At 69.2% G+C, this 15,191-nt stretch overlaps 1 protein-coding gene across 3 annotated transcripts; it reads right to left on the bottom strand.

The window, feature by feature from the left end:
- Positions 1 to 11,035: 11,035 nt before the first annotated feature.
- BTC (betacellulin) lies at positions 11,036 to 14,971 on the bottom strand. Of its 3 annotated transcripts, none has more exons than XR_011048404.1 (6): positions 14,842 to 14,971; positions 12,236 to 12,331; positions 11,843 to 11,960; positions 11,571 to 11,717; positions 11,223 to 11,476; positions 11,036 to 11,141 (listed from the first exon to the last, which is right to left on the bottom strand). XR_011048404.1 is itself a non-coding variant. In XM_068403507.1 (6 exons), exons 1-5 carry the CDS (start codon positions 14,909 to 14,911, stop codon positions 11,225 to 11,227), a joined length of 537 nt encoding a protein of 178 aa, XP_068259608.1. In that variant the 5' UTR covers positions 14,912 to 14,969; the 3' UTR covers positions 11,036 to 11,141; positions 11,223 to 11,224. The 3 variants fall into 3 exon arrangements, 2 of the variants coding, with proteins under 2 accessions (XP_068259608.1, XP_068259609.1); XM_068403507.1 differs by having other exon boundaries at positions 11,223 to 11,330; positions 14,842 to 14,969; XM_068403508.1 differs by lacking the exon at positions 11,036 to 11,141 and having other exon boundaries at positions 11,256 to 11,463.
- Between the last annotated feature and the right edge of the window lie 220 nt (positions 14,972 to 15,191).

The following is a 15,191-nucleotide window of genomic DNA, read 5'->3' on the forward strand; positions in this document are numbered from 1 at the left end:
TGCCTGGTTGTGCATGTTAGGTGGAGCGATTAATCCCCCATGTCCCTCAGCTGAATAAAGTAATCACTGCTCGTTAATGCCTAATTGGGTGTTAAGGAGATTTATTGCTGATTTAGGTGACAGAGGGAGAGTAACTCCTGGGGTTTGGGGTGCAGAGACAGAGCCGAGGGGTTTTGCAGCTCAAAGCCGGGCTCAGGGACTGAGTTGTGGGGCCAAATGCAGGCACGTGGCCTGCAGCCCCCATGTTTTTGGGAATTAATGGAGATAAAGTCGGGCATTTTGGGGACTTGAAAACTCACTCAAAACCAGAGACTAAGTCCTGCGTTTTCAGGGCTTGAAAACAGAGTCCAAGTCCTGCATTTGCTGCCCTTGGGAAACAAGGGGAATGGGCAGGTTTGGGGGCTCAGAAACAGAGACTGAGTTGAGTGTTGTCAGGATGTGAAACAGAGACTAAGTCCTGCGTTTTCCAGACTTGGACACAGGCTCAGGGGAGTCACAAACAGGCACCTTCACACAGAGACTAAGTCCTGCGTTTTGGGGCTTAAAACCAGGCTCATTTGGCCAATTTTGGGGTTTAAAAGCAGAGTCCTGAATTTGTGGGGCTTCAAATGGGGATCATTCATTGAGGTAGTTTTGTGTTTTTGAAATGGAGACTAAGTCCTGCATTGGGGGAGTGTGAAACCAGGCTCATCTGGGCAGTTTAAGGTCTTGACAAGAGAGACCAAGTCCTGCGTGTTAGTGCTTGAAACAGACTAAGTCCTGCGTGTTGGGGGCTTGGTACTGGGCTCATTTGGCCAGTTTTGGGGCTGCGAACAGAGCCCAAGTCCTGCGTTTGGGCAGTGTGAAACCCGGCTTATGTGGGCAGTGTTGGGTCTGGACAAGAGAGCCCCAGTCCTGCGTGGGGGGGCTCAGAAAGAGGGACCCCCACCCCTGTGTTAGTGCTTGACAAGTGGAGCCCCAGCCCTGCGCTGCTGGGGCCGGACTCCAGCTCCCTCGGGCAGGGCCGGGCTCCGAGAGCAGAGCCCCAGCCCGGCCTGGCTGGGCTTGGAAGCAGACGCAGCGCTGTGAGGCTGGGGCTGCTGTGGCCGGTGTCGGGGCTCGGGAAACAGCCCCGCCCCGGGGGTTGAGGGCCTCGAAGCGGTCCCCGGTGCTGCTCCAGGGCCCGACAGCAGAGCCCCAGCCCCGCAGGTGCAGGCTCGGCCCGGAACGCCCCGGCCATTCCCGGGGCAGGCACTGCGGGAGCCTGTCAGGCCGCGCCCGGGCAGGCGGTGCTGGGACAGGCCCAGCGCCGCCGACGGTTTCCAGCCTTTATTCGGTGCCTGTGCGAAGAGGCCGGTGCCTGTCCCGGGACCCCGTCACCTGCAAAACCCCGGCGGGGACGGCGGCCGGAGCCCCAGGTAGGAGCGGGCAGCACGGAGAAGAAACGCGGGACTTGGGCCGCCGGTGCCCGCTGTGGGCCCGGGGCAGCTCCCGCCTCGGAACCGGCCCCGGAGCGCGGCTCCTCCTGCCCGCGGCGCCGGGACGGAGGCAGCGAGGCCGGGCTCGGAGCTCCGGGAGAGGCCGGGCCCAGCCCCGACCCTGCCGCGATGCTCTGGCCCAAGGACCCGCACCGCGCCCGCCCGCGGAGAGACGGACACCGGCCGGGACTGACCCGCGGCACTGGCTCCCCGCGCCCGCGAGGCCCGGCAGCAGCACCGGCACCAGCCCCAGCCCGAATCGCGGCCTCGTCTCACCGCCCCCAGACCAGGCCGGTGCTGCAGCCCCGCATCCCGAGCGATGGGTCCCGCCCCGACTCCGGTACCAGCGTCCGCCGCGGTCGGAGCCAGCCCCGCTCTGGCGGCGGAAGAGGCCGCGCGTGCGCGGGGCGGGCCGGAAGGGGCGGGGCCCGGGGGGCGCATGCGCGGGGCGGGGCCTGTCCCAGGTGCGCGGGGGCGGTGCCGCAGGGCGCGTGCGCGGGGCGGGGCCTGGCCCAGGTGCGCGGGGCGGGGCAGGGCCCCAGGGCGGCTGCGCGGGGCGGGGCCGAGGAGATTTGAGCCCCGGCGGCCGCCGTCCGCCCCCTCTGGGCTGTTCCGGTGGCGTCGCGCGCGGTCCTGGGGCGGCAGCGGCCGGGCCGGGCTCCTCCGGCGGGGCCCAGGTGAGACGCGGGGTGCTCGGGCCGGGAGCGGGGCAGGGGCCGCGGCCGAGCGGTGCCGCGGCCCCGGGGGGTGTCGGGGTTGGGGCCGGGGCGGGTGGGAAGTGCCGGTGCCCGGGCGGCCGCGCTGCCGGGGGCTCTACGGAGCCGCCGGTGCAGCCGCGGGGCTCGGGGCGCCGGGGAATAAAGCCCGAGGGCCGGAGCCCGGCGCCCCCCGTCCCCGCTCGGGCCGCCCGCGGCCACACGGGGCCGGGCCCGCTCCGCGGGTCCCTCCGGTCAGTTCTCAAGCACCGCCCGACACCGCCGGGGCTCCCGGGCTCGTCCCTACATCACACGCGGGGCTGTGGGGGTTCGGGGCTCAGCCGGGTGCTTGTGGGACTCGAGAGGCGGCTCCCGGGGCCGGTGCTGGGGCTGAGCAGCACAGACAGAGCTGGACATTTCCCAACCCTGAGAACGGAGCCGCGGGGCTGCGTTTGTGGGGCTGGGAAAGGGGCTCCCGGGGCCGGAGCAGCAAATCCTGCGCCTTTGGGCTCAGAAACGGAGACCTGGTCGGCTGTTTCTGGGGTCAAAGCCAGGGGCCAGTTTGGCCATAGCTGCAGGGTTGGGGGGAGGTGGGAGGGTGTTGGAGTGTGGGTGGGAGGGAGGGGGGTGGGATGGTGCGTGGACCCTCACCGGAGGTGGGGGTCCGGTCGCGTTGGCCCCGAAACTCAGGGACGCCGGCATGCACCAGGCAAAATTCAACGCAGGAGATAGACTCAGGGCGAAAAAGCACTTTTTACCCCCTTTTCGTGTCCAACTGTTCATTCCAGGTGCGCCCAAGCACCGGACTAGTGTACAATTATGACAGGTCATATTCATATACAAGTCGTGACAGTGATTGATTTACGACTTGGCCAAAAGCCAGGCTCATTTGAACTAGAATAAGCTTTATTGAGCTGGAGATGAACTCGAAGAGGAGCTGAGGCTGGAACCATCCATGAGCTGGAGATGCAGCCAGACTGGAACTGAGCATCAGCTGGAGATGAAGCTGCACTGGAGCTGGAAACGAGCTGCAGCCAAAAGTGAAGTGGGACCATCCATGAGCTGGAGCTGTACAGGAACAAAATGAAGCAGAAACACCCAACCCTGGAGCCAAAACTGAACTGGAGCCGTCCAGGAGCTGGACCTGAGACAAATAGGGGCAGAAACAAACACACATGAGCTGGATGCAAAACAAAGGGGGCCCAAACTAGCAAACCAACCAACCAACACCAAAGGGGAGCCCAAACCACCAAACAGAACCAAAAATAAAACCAAAACCAAACAAAATCCAATGGGGCCCCAACCAACCAACCACACACACAAAGGGGAGCCCAAACTGACCTGAACCCCAAACAAACGGGGCCCAACACACTCACCTGGAGCCGCAGCCGGGCTGGAGCAGCGCAGTCCCTCCAGTGTCTCCAAGTGGGCACAGGCCGGGCTGTCCCCAGGCAGGCACAGGGCAGGCGGCAGCGTTGGCCTCGGTGCAGGCAGCCCGGCTTCTCCCTGGGGCTCCGCACCCCCCGCGGGCGGCTCCCGGGCTGGCTGGGGCTCCTCCGTCCGTCCGTGTGTCCCTGCGCAGGGAGAGACGTGGCACAATCACCCCCGGCAGCGGCCCGGCCCAGAGAGCCCCGAGCTGCTGCCCGGCAAACCCTGCTGCCCCCCGGGCACGGGCAGCTCTGCCCGGCCCCTCGGCAGCACCGACCCGGCACCGCGCAGCCGAGGCGGGAGGGGAGGGAGAGACGGGGCCGGGACGGCAGAAACCACCGCCTCGGGGCACTCACCTCACCGGGCACGGCCTCCTACCGCCGGGGCCACCAACACCTCCCGAGGCACCGGCACGGCCGTCGCTCCCCGGGCCCGGCTTCACCGCCTCACCCACGGGGCTGCAGGAGCCGGTGCGGGTCCCCGGAGCGGCCTCTGCTCCCAGCGCAGCACGTTTTGAGCTGAAAAAGAAGGTTTTCGGTCAAAGCCGGGTCTGTGCGGGGCCCAGAGCCGCCCCCAGGCCCCGCCGTGGCAGCGCCCGACGCTGCCGCCCCGCAGGGCCTAAGCCCCGTGAAAGCAGTTTCCCCCAGCAGCGGGTCCCGCACTCACCGGTCCGAGCTCTCCCGGCCCCGGCAGAGCCGGCGCCAGGCCGGGGGGGTCCGTCCTGCCGGCAGCCGCTCCGGGAAAGGGCCGCGGAGAAGGAAGCGGCCGGTGCCTGCGCCGGAAGAAGAGACCCCGGCGGCAGGAGGGGGCACCGGCCGCCCCGGGAGAGCCCCAGCCCCGCCTAGGCCCCGTCTCCGCCGGGCACCGGGGGACAGACACGGCAGCAGCGGGAGCAGCCATGGCAGGGATGCAGCCCCGGCACGGCCCCCGGGCCGCCCGCAGACGGGCCCCGAGGGCCCCGCGCCCGGCAGAGCCCCCGCCGGCCGCACACCCGGACCCGCTCCCGCCGCCGCCGCTCCGCTTCTCCCCGCCGGCCCCTCGCTGCGGCGCCCCCTGGCGGCCCCGGGAGGGTTTTGAAGCCTCGGCGCCGCCGCGCACCTGCCGCCGCCGAGACACGGGACCGCGGGTGCCGGGCGGGGCGCGGGGCGCGGCGGGGCGGGGCCGCAGTGCGGCTGCGCGGGGCGGGGCCCTCACGGGTCGGGCCCTTCCGGCCGCCCTCGGCCGCCATTTTTGTTGCCGCCGCTGCTGCCGCCGGAGGACAGGAGGTGGGTGTGCTTGTGCCGGGCCCGGCTTGCTGCCGTGCCGGCCCAGGGGAGGCGCGGGGTGCTCGGCCCGCGGGAGCTCTGGGGCCCGGCCGGGGGAGCCGCGGGAGCCGCAGCCGCGGTTGAGGGCCGTGAGGCCGGGGCTGAAGCCGAGCAGTCGCCGGGGGCGGCGAAGTGGTCGCGGCCCCCGGGAGTTGTTGGGCCGGGCGGACGGAGAAGGGCCGGTGTTTCCTCGGAGGAGCCGGCGGGACTCGGGGCGCCGGGGAATAAAGCCCGAGGGCCGGAGCCCGGCGCCCCCCGTCCCCGCTCGAGCCGCCCGCGGCCACACGGGGCCGGGCCCGCCCCGCGGGTCCTCCCGGTCAGTTCCCAAGCACCGCCCGACACCGCCGGGGCTCCCGGACCTGTCCCGACATCACACGCGGGGTTCGGGGCTCAGCCGGGTGCTTGGGGGACTCAGACCCTGTGGCCGAGCAGCCCAGACCGGGCGCTGGGAGATGGGACCCCGGCTCAGGGCCTGTTCTGGGGCTCAGACCGGGCCCGGGGGGTGGTTTGGGGCTCAGAACCGGGCCCGGTCGTGGGTTTCAGGCAGCAGGAGCCGGGCTGGAGAGAAACTCCTGGGGTTTGGGGTGCAGAGACAGAGCCGAGGGGGTTTGCAGCTCAAAGCAGGGCTCAGGGACCGAGTAGTGTGGTCAAACCCAGGCACATGGGCTGCAACCCCCAAAGTCTGTGTTTTCGGAGCTTAAGGAGGGAGACCAAGGCCGGCATTTTTGGGACTTGAAAACTCCCTCAGTGGCTCAAAACCAGAGACTAAGTCCTGCGTTTTCAGGGCTGGAGAACAGAGCCCCAGTCCTGCGTTTGTTGGCCTTGGGGGCTCAGAAACAGATTTTGCTGAGTGTCTTCAGGACATGAAACCAGGCTCATGGGGCTTGAAACTGAGACTAAGTCCTGCGTTTTCCAGACTTGGACACAGGCAGCAAAGCCCTGGCTCCCTGGCCTTCAGGAACAGCCATGGGGTTGTCACAAACACGCACCTTCACACAGAGACTAAGTCCTGCGTTTTGGGGCTCAAAAGCCAGGTGCATTTGGCCAATTTGGGGGATTAAAAGCAGAGCCTTGAGTTTGTGGGGCTTCAAACAGGGATCATGGAGGTAGTTTTGGGTTTCTGAGGTGGAGACTAAGTCCTGCGTTTGGGGAGTGTGAAACCAGGCTCATCTGGGCAGTTTAAGGCCTTGACAAGAGAGACCAAGTGCTGTGTGTTAGTGCTTGAAACACAGAGACTAAGTCCTGCATTTTTGGGGCTTGGTACCAGGCTCGTTTGGCCAGTTTTGGGGCTGAAAAACAGATTCCAAGTCCTGTGTTTTCGGTGTCACGAGACCAGTGTCCTTTGGGCAACTCTGGGGTGTCAAAACCAGGCTCACTGGGCCAGTTGAGGGCTCCTAAGCAGGGACCAAGTGCTGTGTTGTGGGTGCTTGACATGAGAGACCGAGTCCTGCGTTTTGCAGTGTGGAGACCAGGCTCCTGTGGCCAGTGTTGGGGCTCAGACTAAGTGCTGTGTTACTGGGGCTTGAAACCAGGCTCATGGGGGCAGTTTAAGGCTCAGAGAGAGCCCAAGTGCTGCGTTACGGGGGCTTGAAGCAGAGCCCCGGGCTGGTATTTGGGGGGGGCTCAGAAACAAAGTCCCATGTTCTGGGGCTTGAGACCGGGCTCGTGTGACCAGTATCAGGGCTCGCCCCGGGCCGGAGAGCAGAGCCCACGGCCGTGCTCTGGGCCCCGGTAGGCCAGGCTGCCCCGGCCGGGCAAGAGAGGGGTCGGAGCCCCCGCGCCCGTTCCCAGCCTTTATTCAGCGCCTGTACGAAGCCACCGCCTTTATTCGGCGACCCGGCACCGGCAGAGCCCCGGCTCCCCCGCGCCCAGAGCTCCGGCGGGGCACTGCCGGCACAGCGCGGGCAGCGTCAGACTTGGGCCCCGGCGCCCGCCCAAGGCCCGGCCCCGGAGCGCGGCTCCACCTGCCCGCGGCGCCGGGATGGAGGCGGCGAGGCCGGGCTCGGGGCTCCGGGAGAGGCCGAGCCCAGCCCCGACCCTGCCGCCGTGCTCCAGTCCCGGGACCCGCTCTGCGCCCGCCCGCGGAGAGACGGACACCGGCCAGGACTAACCCGCCGGCACCGGCTCCCCGCGCCCGCGAGGCCCGGCAGCAGCACCGGCACCAGCCCCAGCCCGAATCCCGGCCTCGTCTCACCGCCCCCAGACCAGGCCGGTGCTGCAGCCCCGCATCCCGAGCGATGGGTCCCGCCCCGACTCCGGTACCAGCGTCCGCCGCGGTCGGAGCCAGCCCCGCTCTGGCGGCGGAAGAGGCTGCGCGTGCGCGGGGCGGGCCGGAAGGGGCGGGGCCCGGGGGGCGCATGCGCGGGGCGGGGCCTGTCCCAGGTGCGCGGGGGCGGTGCCGCAGGGCGCGTGCGCGGGGCGGGGCCTGGCCCAGGTGCGCGGGGCGGGGCAGGGCCCCAGGGCGGCTGCGCGGGGCGGGGCCGAGGAGATTTGAGCCCCGGCGGCCGCCGTCCGCCCCCTCTGGGCTGTTCCGGTGGCGCCGCGCGTGGTCACGGGGCGGCAGCGGCCGGGCCGGGCTCCTGCGGCGGGGCCCAGGTGAGACGCGGGGAGCTCGGGCCGGGAGCGGGGCAGGGGCCGCGGCCGAGCGGTGTCGCGGCCCGGGGGGTGTCGAGTCCGGGCGCAGGGCAGGGGCCGCGGCCGAGCGGTGCCGCGGCCCCGGGGGGTGTCGGGGTTGGGGCCGGGGCGGGTGGGAAGTGCCGGTGCCCGGGCGGCCGCGCTGCCGGGGGCTCTACGGAGCCGCCGGTGCAGCCACGGGGCTCGGGGCGCCGGGGAATAAAGCCCGAGGGCCGGAGCCCGGCGCCCCCCGTCCCCGCTCGGGCCGCCCGCGGCCACACGGGGCCGGGCCCGCTCCGCGGGTCCCCCCGGTCAGTTCTCAAGCACCGCCCGACACCGCCGGGGCTCCCGGGCTCGTCCCTACATCACACGCGGGGCTGTGGGGGTTCGGGGCTCAGCCGGGTGCTTGTGGGACTCGAGAGGCGGCTCCCGGGGCCGGTGCTGGGGCTGAGCAGCACAGACAGAGCTGGACATTTCCCAACCCTGAGAACGGAGCCGCGGGGCTGCGTTTGTGGGGCTGGGAAAGGGGCTCCCGGGGCCGGAGCAGCAAATCCTGCGCCTTTGGGCTCAGAAACGGAGACCTGGTCGGCTGTTTCTGGGGTCAAAGCCAGGGGCCAGTTTGGCCAGAGCTGCAGGGTTGGGGGGAGGTGGGAGGGTGTTGGAGTGTGGGTGGGAGGGAGGGGGGTGGGATGGTGCGTGGACCCTCACCGGAGGTGGGGGTCCGGTCGCGTTGGCCCCGAAACTCAGGGACGCCGGCATGCACCAGGCAAAATTCAACGCAGGAGATAGACTCAGGGCGAAAAAGCACTTTTTACCCCCTTTTCGTGTCCAACTGTTCATTCCAGGTGCGCCCAAGCACCGGACTAGTGTACAATTCTGACAGGTCATATTCATATACAAGTCGTGACAGTGATTGATTTACGACCTGGCTAAAAGCCAGGCTCATTTGAACTAGAATAAGCTTTATTAAGCTGGAGATGAACTCGAGGAGGAGCTGAGGCTGGAACCATCCATGAACTGGAGATGAAGCTGCACTGGAGCTGGAAACGAGCTACAGCCAAAACTGAAGTGGGGCCATCCATGAGCTGGACCTGTAAAACAGGGGTGCAAAAACAATGAGCTGGAGCCGTCCACAAACTGGAGTTGAAACCAAGTGGAGCTGTGAGCAAACAGGAGCCACAAATGAACTGGACCCGAAATGAACGCGTGCAGAGACAATGACCCGGAGCTGCAAACAAACTGGAGCCGTCCAGGAGCTGGAACAGAAACAAAACAGGCAGAAACAACCAAACTGGAGCTGAAACGAGCCGGAGCCGTCCGTAAGCTGGATTTGAAACCAGAGCAGCAACAAACAGGAGCTGGAGCCAAAACTGAACTGGAGCCGTCCAGGAGCTGGACCTGAAACAAACAGGGGCAGAAACAAACACACATGAGCACAAACCAAGCTGGACCGAAACAAATGGGCCCCACAAATTGAGTTGGGCCCAAGGGGGGCCCAAAGGAGCAAACCCAACCCCAACAAAACCCAACCCCAACAAAACCCAACCCCAACAAAACCCAACCCCAACAAAACCCAACCCCAACAAAACCAAACCCCAACAAAACCAAACCCCAACAAAACCAAACCCCAACAAAACCAAACCCCACCCCAACAAAACCCAAGGGGGGCCCAAACTGAGCTGGACCTGAAACAAATGGGGGTCCAAACCAAACAACCAAAAACTAAGGGGAGCCCAAACCGAGCTGAACCCCAAACAAATGGGCCCCAACACACCCACCTGGAGCCGCAGCCGGACTGGAGCAGCGCAGTCCCTGCAGGGTCTCCAGGTGGGCGCAGGCCGGGCTGTCCCCAGGCAGGCACAGGGCAGGCGGCAGCGTCGGCCTCGGCGCAGGCAGCCCGGCTTCTCCCTGGGGCTCCGCACCCCCCGCGGGCGGCTCCCGGCCTGGCTGGGGCTCCTCCGTCCGTCCGTGTGTCCCTGCGCAGGGAGAGACGTGGCACAATCAGCCCCCGGCAGCGGCCCGGCCCAGAGAGCCCCGAGCTGCTGCCCGGCAAACCCTGCTGCCCCCCGGGCACGGGCAGCTCTGCCCGGCCCCTCGGCAGCCGCGACCCGGCACCGCGCAGCCGAGGCGGGAGGGGAGGGAGAGACGGGGCCGGGGCGGCAGAAACCACCGCCTCGGGGCACTCACCTCACCGGGCACGGCCTCCTACCGCCGGGGCCACCAACACCTCCCGAGGCACCGGCACGGCCGTCGCTCCCCGGGCCCGGCTTCACCGTCTCACCCACGGGGCTGCAGGAGCCGGTGCGGGTCCCCGGAGCGGCCTCTGCTCCCACCGCAGCACGTTTTGAGCTGAAAAAGAAGGTTTTCGGTCAAAGCCGGGCTCTGTGCGGGGCCCAGAGCCGCCCCCAGGCCCCGCCGTGGCACCGCCCGACGCTGCCGCCCCGCAGGGCCGAAGCCCCGTGAAACCAGTTTCCCCCAGCAGCGGGTCCCGCACTCACCGGTCCGAGCTCTCCCGGCCCCGGCAGAGCCGGCGCCAGGCCGGGGGGTTCCGTCCTGCCGGCAGCCGCTCCGGGAAAGGGCCGCGGAGAAGGAAGCGGCCGGTGCCTGCGCCGGGAGGAGGGAGCCCAGCGGCAGGAGGGGGCACCGGCCGCTCCGGGAGAGCCCCAGCCCCGCCGGGGCCCCGTCTCCGCCGGGTACCGAGGGGGGGAAAACGCGGCGTGCGGAGCCCCCGCGGCCGGTCGCCGGGTCACGGGTCGGTGCCGAAACCCGCCGGGAAAGTCACCGTGCCCCGGCCGGGCACCCCCGGGACTGCCAGCGCAGGCAGGGCGGGCAGCTCGCCCGGTTTGGCCCCGGTACTCACCAGTTCTCCCCCAGTTTTGCCCAGTTTCACTCGCCCGGGGCGGCTAGGAGATAGCGTCGGCCCCGGTTCCCGCCCGCCGGCTGCGGCCGCCCCGCGCCGGGACCGTGAGAGCCGCGGCCGGAGGAGCCCCGGGGGGACGGGACAGCCCAGCCCGGAGCCCGCCCGGGCGCATCGGCGTCTGCTCGGCCCCGGGCGGGAAGACGCGGCGGCGGCAGCGGGAGCAGCCATGGCGGGGAAGCAGCCCCGTCACGGCCCCCGGGCCGCCCGCAGACGGGCCCCGAGGGCCCCGGGCCCGGCAGAGCCCCCGCCGGCCGCACACCGGGACCCGCTCCCGCCGCCGCCGCTCCGCTTCTCCCCGCCGGTCCCGCCGCCGCGGCGCCCCCTGGCGGCCCCGGGAGGGTTTTGAAGCCTCGGCGCCGCCGCGCACCCGCCCCGCCCGGCAACGCCCCCCGCGGGGGCGGCACCGAGGGGCGCAGCGCCCCCTGGCGGACTCGGGGCGGCACCGCAGCTCTCTCCCCCCCGCCCCGGTACCGGCACCGGTGAGCTCTCCCCGTGCCCCGTTGGCCCGTCCAAGGCTGTGCCGGCGGGGGGCGAAGGGCCGGCGCAGGAATTTGGGGACCGCCCCGCGGTGGGGGCTGATGGCGAGAGGGGCCCGTAAGGAGCGCGGCGACACGGGGACACCGTTCCGTCACCCCTTTATTGAAGCTGTTGTACGTTGTAGCCCTCGCCCGTGGAGCCAAGCCGGTGCCACCGCCCGGGACCCGCCTGCGGGTACCTGGAGCCCCTGCGGAGAGAGGGGGTCGTCTCCAGCCTCGGCGGCCACCCCCAGCGAGGGGCCTGCAGCCACCCCCCTGTCCCCACGCACCTTCACGCGATGCCCGTCTCCAGCACGTCCTCGCTCTTGGAAGGCAAATTCTCGTTTAACGTCTCCAACTCTTCGGCCTTTCTCTTCCGACGCTGCTTCCGACAGCGGCTGCGAGGCGGGGCGGGTAATTAATAATTAAAACCAAACCCGAGCGGGATGAGGCGTCGCAGCGATGCTGCTCTTCCTCCCTCCACGGTTGCCGTGCAGAAGCTCCGGGTGGGATCGCACGTGGTTGCCAGCCCTGAAGCGATGCCCTGTGTGTATCCAAGCACCCCCAAGACCGTGTCTCCAACCCAAAATCAACCCAATTTGCCCCTTCCCACCCCTTGCCCCGTCCCCTCCACGTACTGACTGCAGAAGCAGGCGCAGACGATGAGGATGATGAGGGTGATGATGGCGGCGATCGAGGAGATGACCACGATCTGGCCCCGGTCACCTCGCAGGTAGAAGATGTCCAGCCTCTCGCAGCGAGCCCCCGTGTAGCCTCGCTCGCACCTGGGGGGGTGGGGTGTCTGAAAAACCGCCACGGTGCCCGTGCCCGCCTCCTCCTGCTCACCCCGCGAGGACGGGCACGGCGTCCCCCCCGCCACGCTGCCGTGTCCCCACCGGCGGTGGCTTACACGCAAGCCGGCGCCTCCTCGGCCACGAGGAAGCGGCATCTCCCTTTGACGCAGTAGTGCCTGTACTCCTCCGGGCACCTGGAGAAGTGGCCGTGTTGCCTCAGCTGCGTCACGTTCCCTGGGGGTGACAAGGACAAAGAAATGCCCCCCCCGCCCCGGGGGTTACGGGAGCCGACAGCACCCCGGAGCTGGCCCGTTCCCACGGCAGGTCCGAGCTCAGCCAGCTGCCAAGAGCCACCGGCACGTGTGACCTTGGCCAGCTCGGTGGATGCCACGTGGCTACACTAGACAAAACACCCTGCCCGTCCTCCATCCCGGCCCTCTCCCCCACTGCTCCGCTCCCGTCCCACCCCCCCGGCTCCCCCGAGCATCCCCGCGCCGCCGCCGCCTTACCCGTGCAGCTCCCGGCCGCGCCGCAGGTGACCCCGTCGGTGCCGTGGCCGGCGGTGACGTTGGCGTCGGCGCCCACGCGAGTGAGAAAGGCCAAGCCTGGAACGCAGCGGAGGGGGCTCAGAGGGGGGACCCCGCCATCACCCCCCACCGTAGCACTTGCCGCAGGGAGGGGACTGGCAGAGGGCTCCGCAGCTGTGCCCGTGCCCCCCTTCCCTGCCACCACCAGCTTTTCCCCAGGGGCAAGAAGGGAAAGCCGGGCCCTCCTGCCTCCTCCACCCACCAACACCCCAGCATGGGGGTCTGGCAGCCAGCGGGGTGGGTTTCGGGGGGCACAGCCCTGCCAGCAGCCCCTTTGCCTGGGGGGGGCGTGCAGGGAGGGGGGGGGTGTCCCTTTTTTGAGGCACCCAGACTTCAGGGCTGCTGAAAAATACGAGGAGACGGCAGCGATTCAGTGCCCACCACAACCCAGTTGCTTCCAGTGTGCGAGTGCTAAATCCCCATTGCAACATCGCTCACCGGGACATGGGATGGCACGAACCGAGCCGGGACAGGGGGTGACCGTGCTCACCGTGGCCAGCTCAGCCCCGGGACGTCACGGCGGCGGTAACCGGATCGCTGGCATACCAGCACTGACTCAGCACGGCCCCGCTCCCAGCCCGGCCCTCCCCAGGGCTTCACCCCGCTGCTGGGGCACCCAGCGGAGCGGGGACGGGTCCTGCCTGCCGGGGCAGGGTGCTGGGTGGCTCCCACGGGGGTGACACGCTCAGGCCGGGGGTGTTTCCACCCCGTGTGGGTACACTTCGCAGCTCGGCCGTGTCAAAGCCTCCTGGAGAGCGGGGAGCTGGGTTAGCCAAGCCCGGGCAGCCTCATCCCCTGGTACCCGTTGGCCCACCCGGCCCTTCGGCACCCTGGCAGCAGTGGCGGGGGCTGCCTGGCCAAGCCTTCAGTGTCCCCCCCCGTCCCACAGCAGAGACGCTCCCAGCGCACGCGTCCCTCCTGCCTATATATAGCCACCGCCGTGGCAACGACGTGCTTTGGGTAACAGAGCTGCACCGAGGCCGGGGCTCAGCCTCCGCCGGGGCTTCCCCACGGGCGAGCATCCCCTCCTCGGTCGACAGAGCCCGGCAGGGACGGGATGGATCCCACCGCCCCGTCCAGCCCAGGCAGCGGGGTGGGTGGGAGCTGCCGGGTGGGAGCCAAGGGATGAGCTACGGGGCGGCTGCCCCCCCCCGGGAACCAGCTGCGGGCACGCGGCGGCGCAGGGCGGGAGGCTGACTTCACCCCCGGTGACCGAGTTTGCAGCTCGGCATGGAAAGATCCCCACCAAGACGAGATCCCCACCCTTATTGCAACCAGATGCGGAGCTTTGGCACCCTCCGGGCTGGCAGCCCCTTGGCGAGGACCGCCCCGGTGGCACCGCCAGCTCGGGGGGGGTCATGTGCCCCCCTGACACCCAGCTCTCAGCACCCAGGAGCTGTGGGGGCAGAGGAACCTCATCTCTTTGCTGCACGGAGACCCCGGCGCCGCTATTCCAGAGAGACCCCGGGAAAGCATCCCAAACACGGGGTGATTTTGCCATAACACCCGCCACGCTCGCCCCGGGAAAGCCCGAATTGCAGGATAGCAACCGCCCGGGGCATTGCCTGGCCCGATGGGCACCCCAGCCCCAAACCAGGGCAGCCACCCTTGGTTTCCTCCTGCCAGCACAGGTTGGGCAGGTTTTGCCGAGCACCGTCGCCAGCCCTGCCAAAGGGCCAAACCCAAACTGCTCCCGGCGCAGGGGAAGGCTCCCCCGAAACCCCGGGGCCGGCACTCTGTGCCGGGGGGCACCACCAAGCCTGGCTGATGTTCAGCCCTACCTGTGGTTATCTCCTGCCAGCCCCCTACACTGCCAAGGGTGGCCAAACACCGGTATTTGGGCACCCAGCGTCCCATCAACAGGTGGGAAAAGCATCCCAGCCCCGCTCCAGGGTCCCACCAGGACCCCCCAGCTCCATGCTGACCCCAAGGGATTCAGGGATTCAGAGCCAAGGTGGCACGGGCATGGGGGAGCACTGGGATGGGATGGTGGGGAGGAGCAGGGTGGGAACTGGGGGCACGTTGGGATGGGTACGGGGAAGCATGTGGGAGCACAGGGATGGGACTGGGGAACCACCAGGCTGGGCACAGGGGAAGGACTGGGGTGGGATTGTCTGGGGGACACCGAGAGTCACTGGGATGGGAGTGGGGGAACACCAGGGTGGGCACGGCAAGCACTGGGATGGGACAGGGACAGTGTCGGGATGGGGGTGGGATACAGGGGAGCACTGGGATGGGGTGGGGGAGCAGCGGGATGGGATGGAGAGCAGTGGGATGGGGTGGGGGAGCAGCGGGATGGGACCCGAAGGCAGGTGGAGGATGACCAGCGTGGGACCGGGAAGCAGCGGGATGGGACAGGGACAGCACCGGGACCAGCCCGGGCTGGGGCAGAGAGAGGACGGGGCCGGAACGGGGGGAGGCATCGGGGAGGGCCGGGGGGGCACCGGGCCGGGACAGCGGGGAGGCGTCCAGCCCGGGCCCGGGGAGCCCCGTTCCGAGCCGCGCCGCTTCGGGTGCCCCGTGCTTACCGGAGGCGAGGGCCAGGCAGAGCAGCAGGGTACCGGGGCCGCCTCCCGGGGCCGCCGCCGCCGCCTCCATGCGCTCCGCCGCCTCCTGCCCCGGTGCCCGGCGGCTGCGGCGGGGCGGGACGGGGGCGGCCGCTGCCGGTACCGCCGCCCTCCTCCGTCTCCTCCTCCTCCGCCTCCTCCTCCCGCTGCCTCCGCCGGGGCATCCCTCGGCGATCCGGGGGTGCCCCCACGCGTGTCCCCCCCCCCCTGCCCGCAGCAGCCAGCGCAGGAGGTGCCCAGCAGCCGCCTCGCCCCATCACCACCGGGGACTGGGGAGGGACTCCCGGAGGGACCCCCCCATCCCCATCCCA

Source organism: Nyctibius grandis, chromosome 6, assembly GCF_013368605.1.
Source record: "Nyctibius grandis isolate bNycGra1 chromosome 6, bNycGra1.pri, whole genome shotgun sequence".
Taxonomy (NCBI): Eukaryota; Metazoa; Chordata; class Aves; order Nyctibiiformes; family Nyctibiidae; genus Nyctibius; species Nyctibius grandis.

Excerpts from the sequence above, each read along its gene's own strand:
- BTC (XM_068403507.1), bottom strand. The coding sequence starts at position 14,911 with ATGGAGGCGGCGGCGGCGGCCCCGGGAGGCGGCCCCGGTACCCTGCTG. Across the intron at positions 12,332-14,841 it reads CTGCCTGGCCCTCGCCTCCG|GCTTGGCCTTTCTCACTCGC; the intron begins GTAAGCACGGGG and ends GCTGCGTTCCAG. Across the intron at positions 11,961-12,235 it reads CGCGGCCGGGAGCTGCACGG|GGAACGTGACGCAGCTGAGG; the intron begins GTAAGGCGGCGG and ends TGTCACCCCCAG.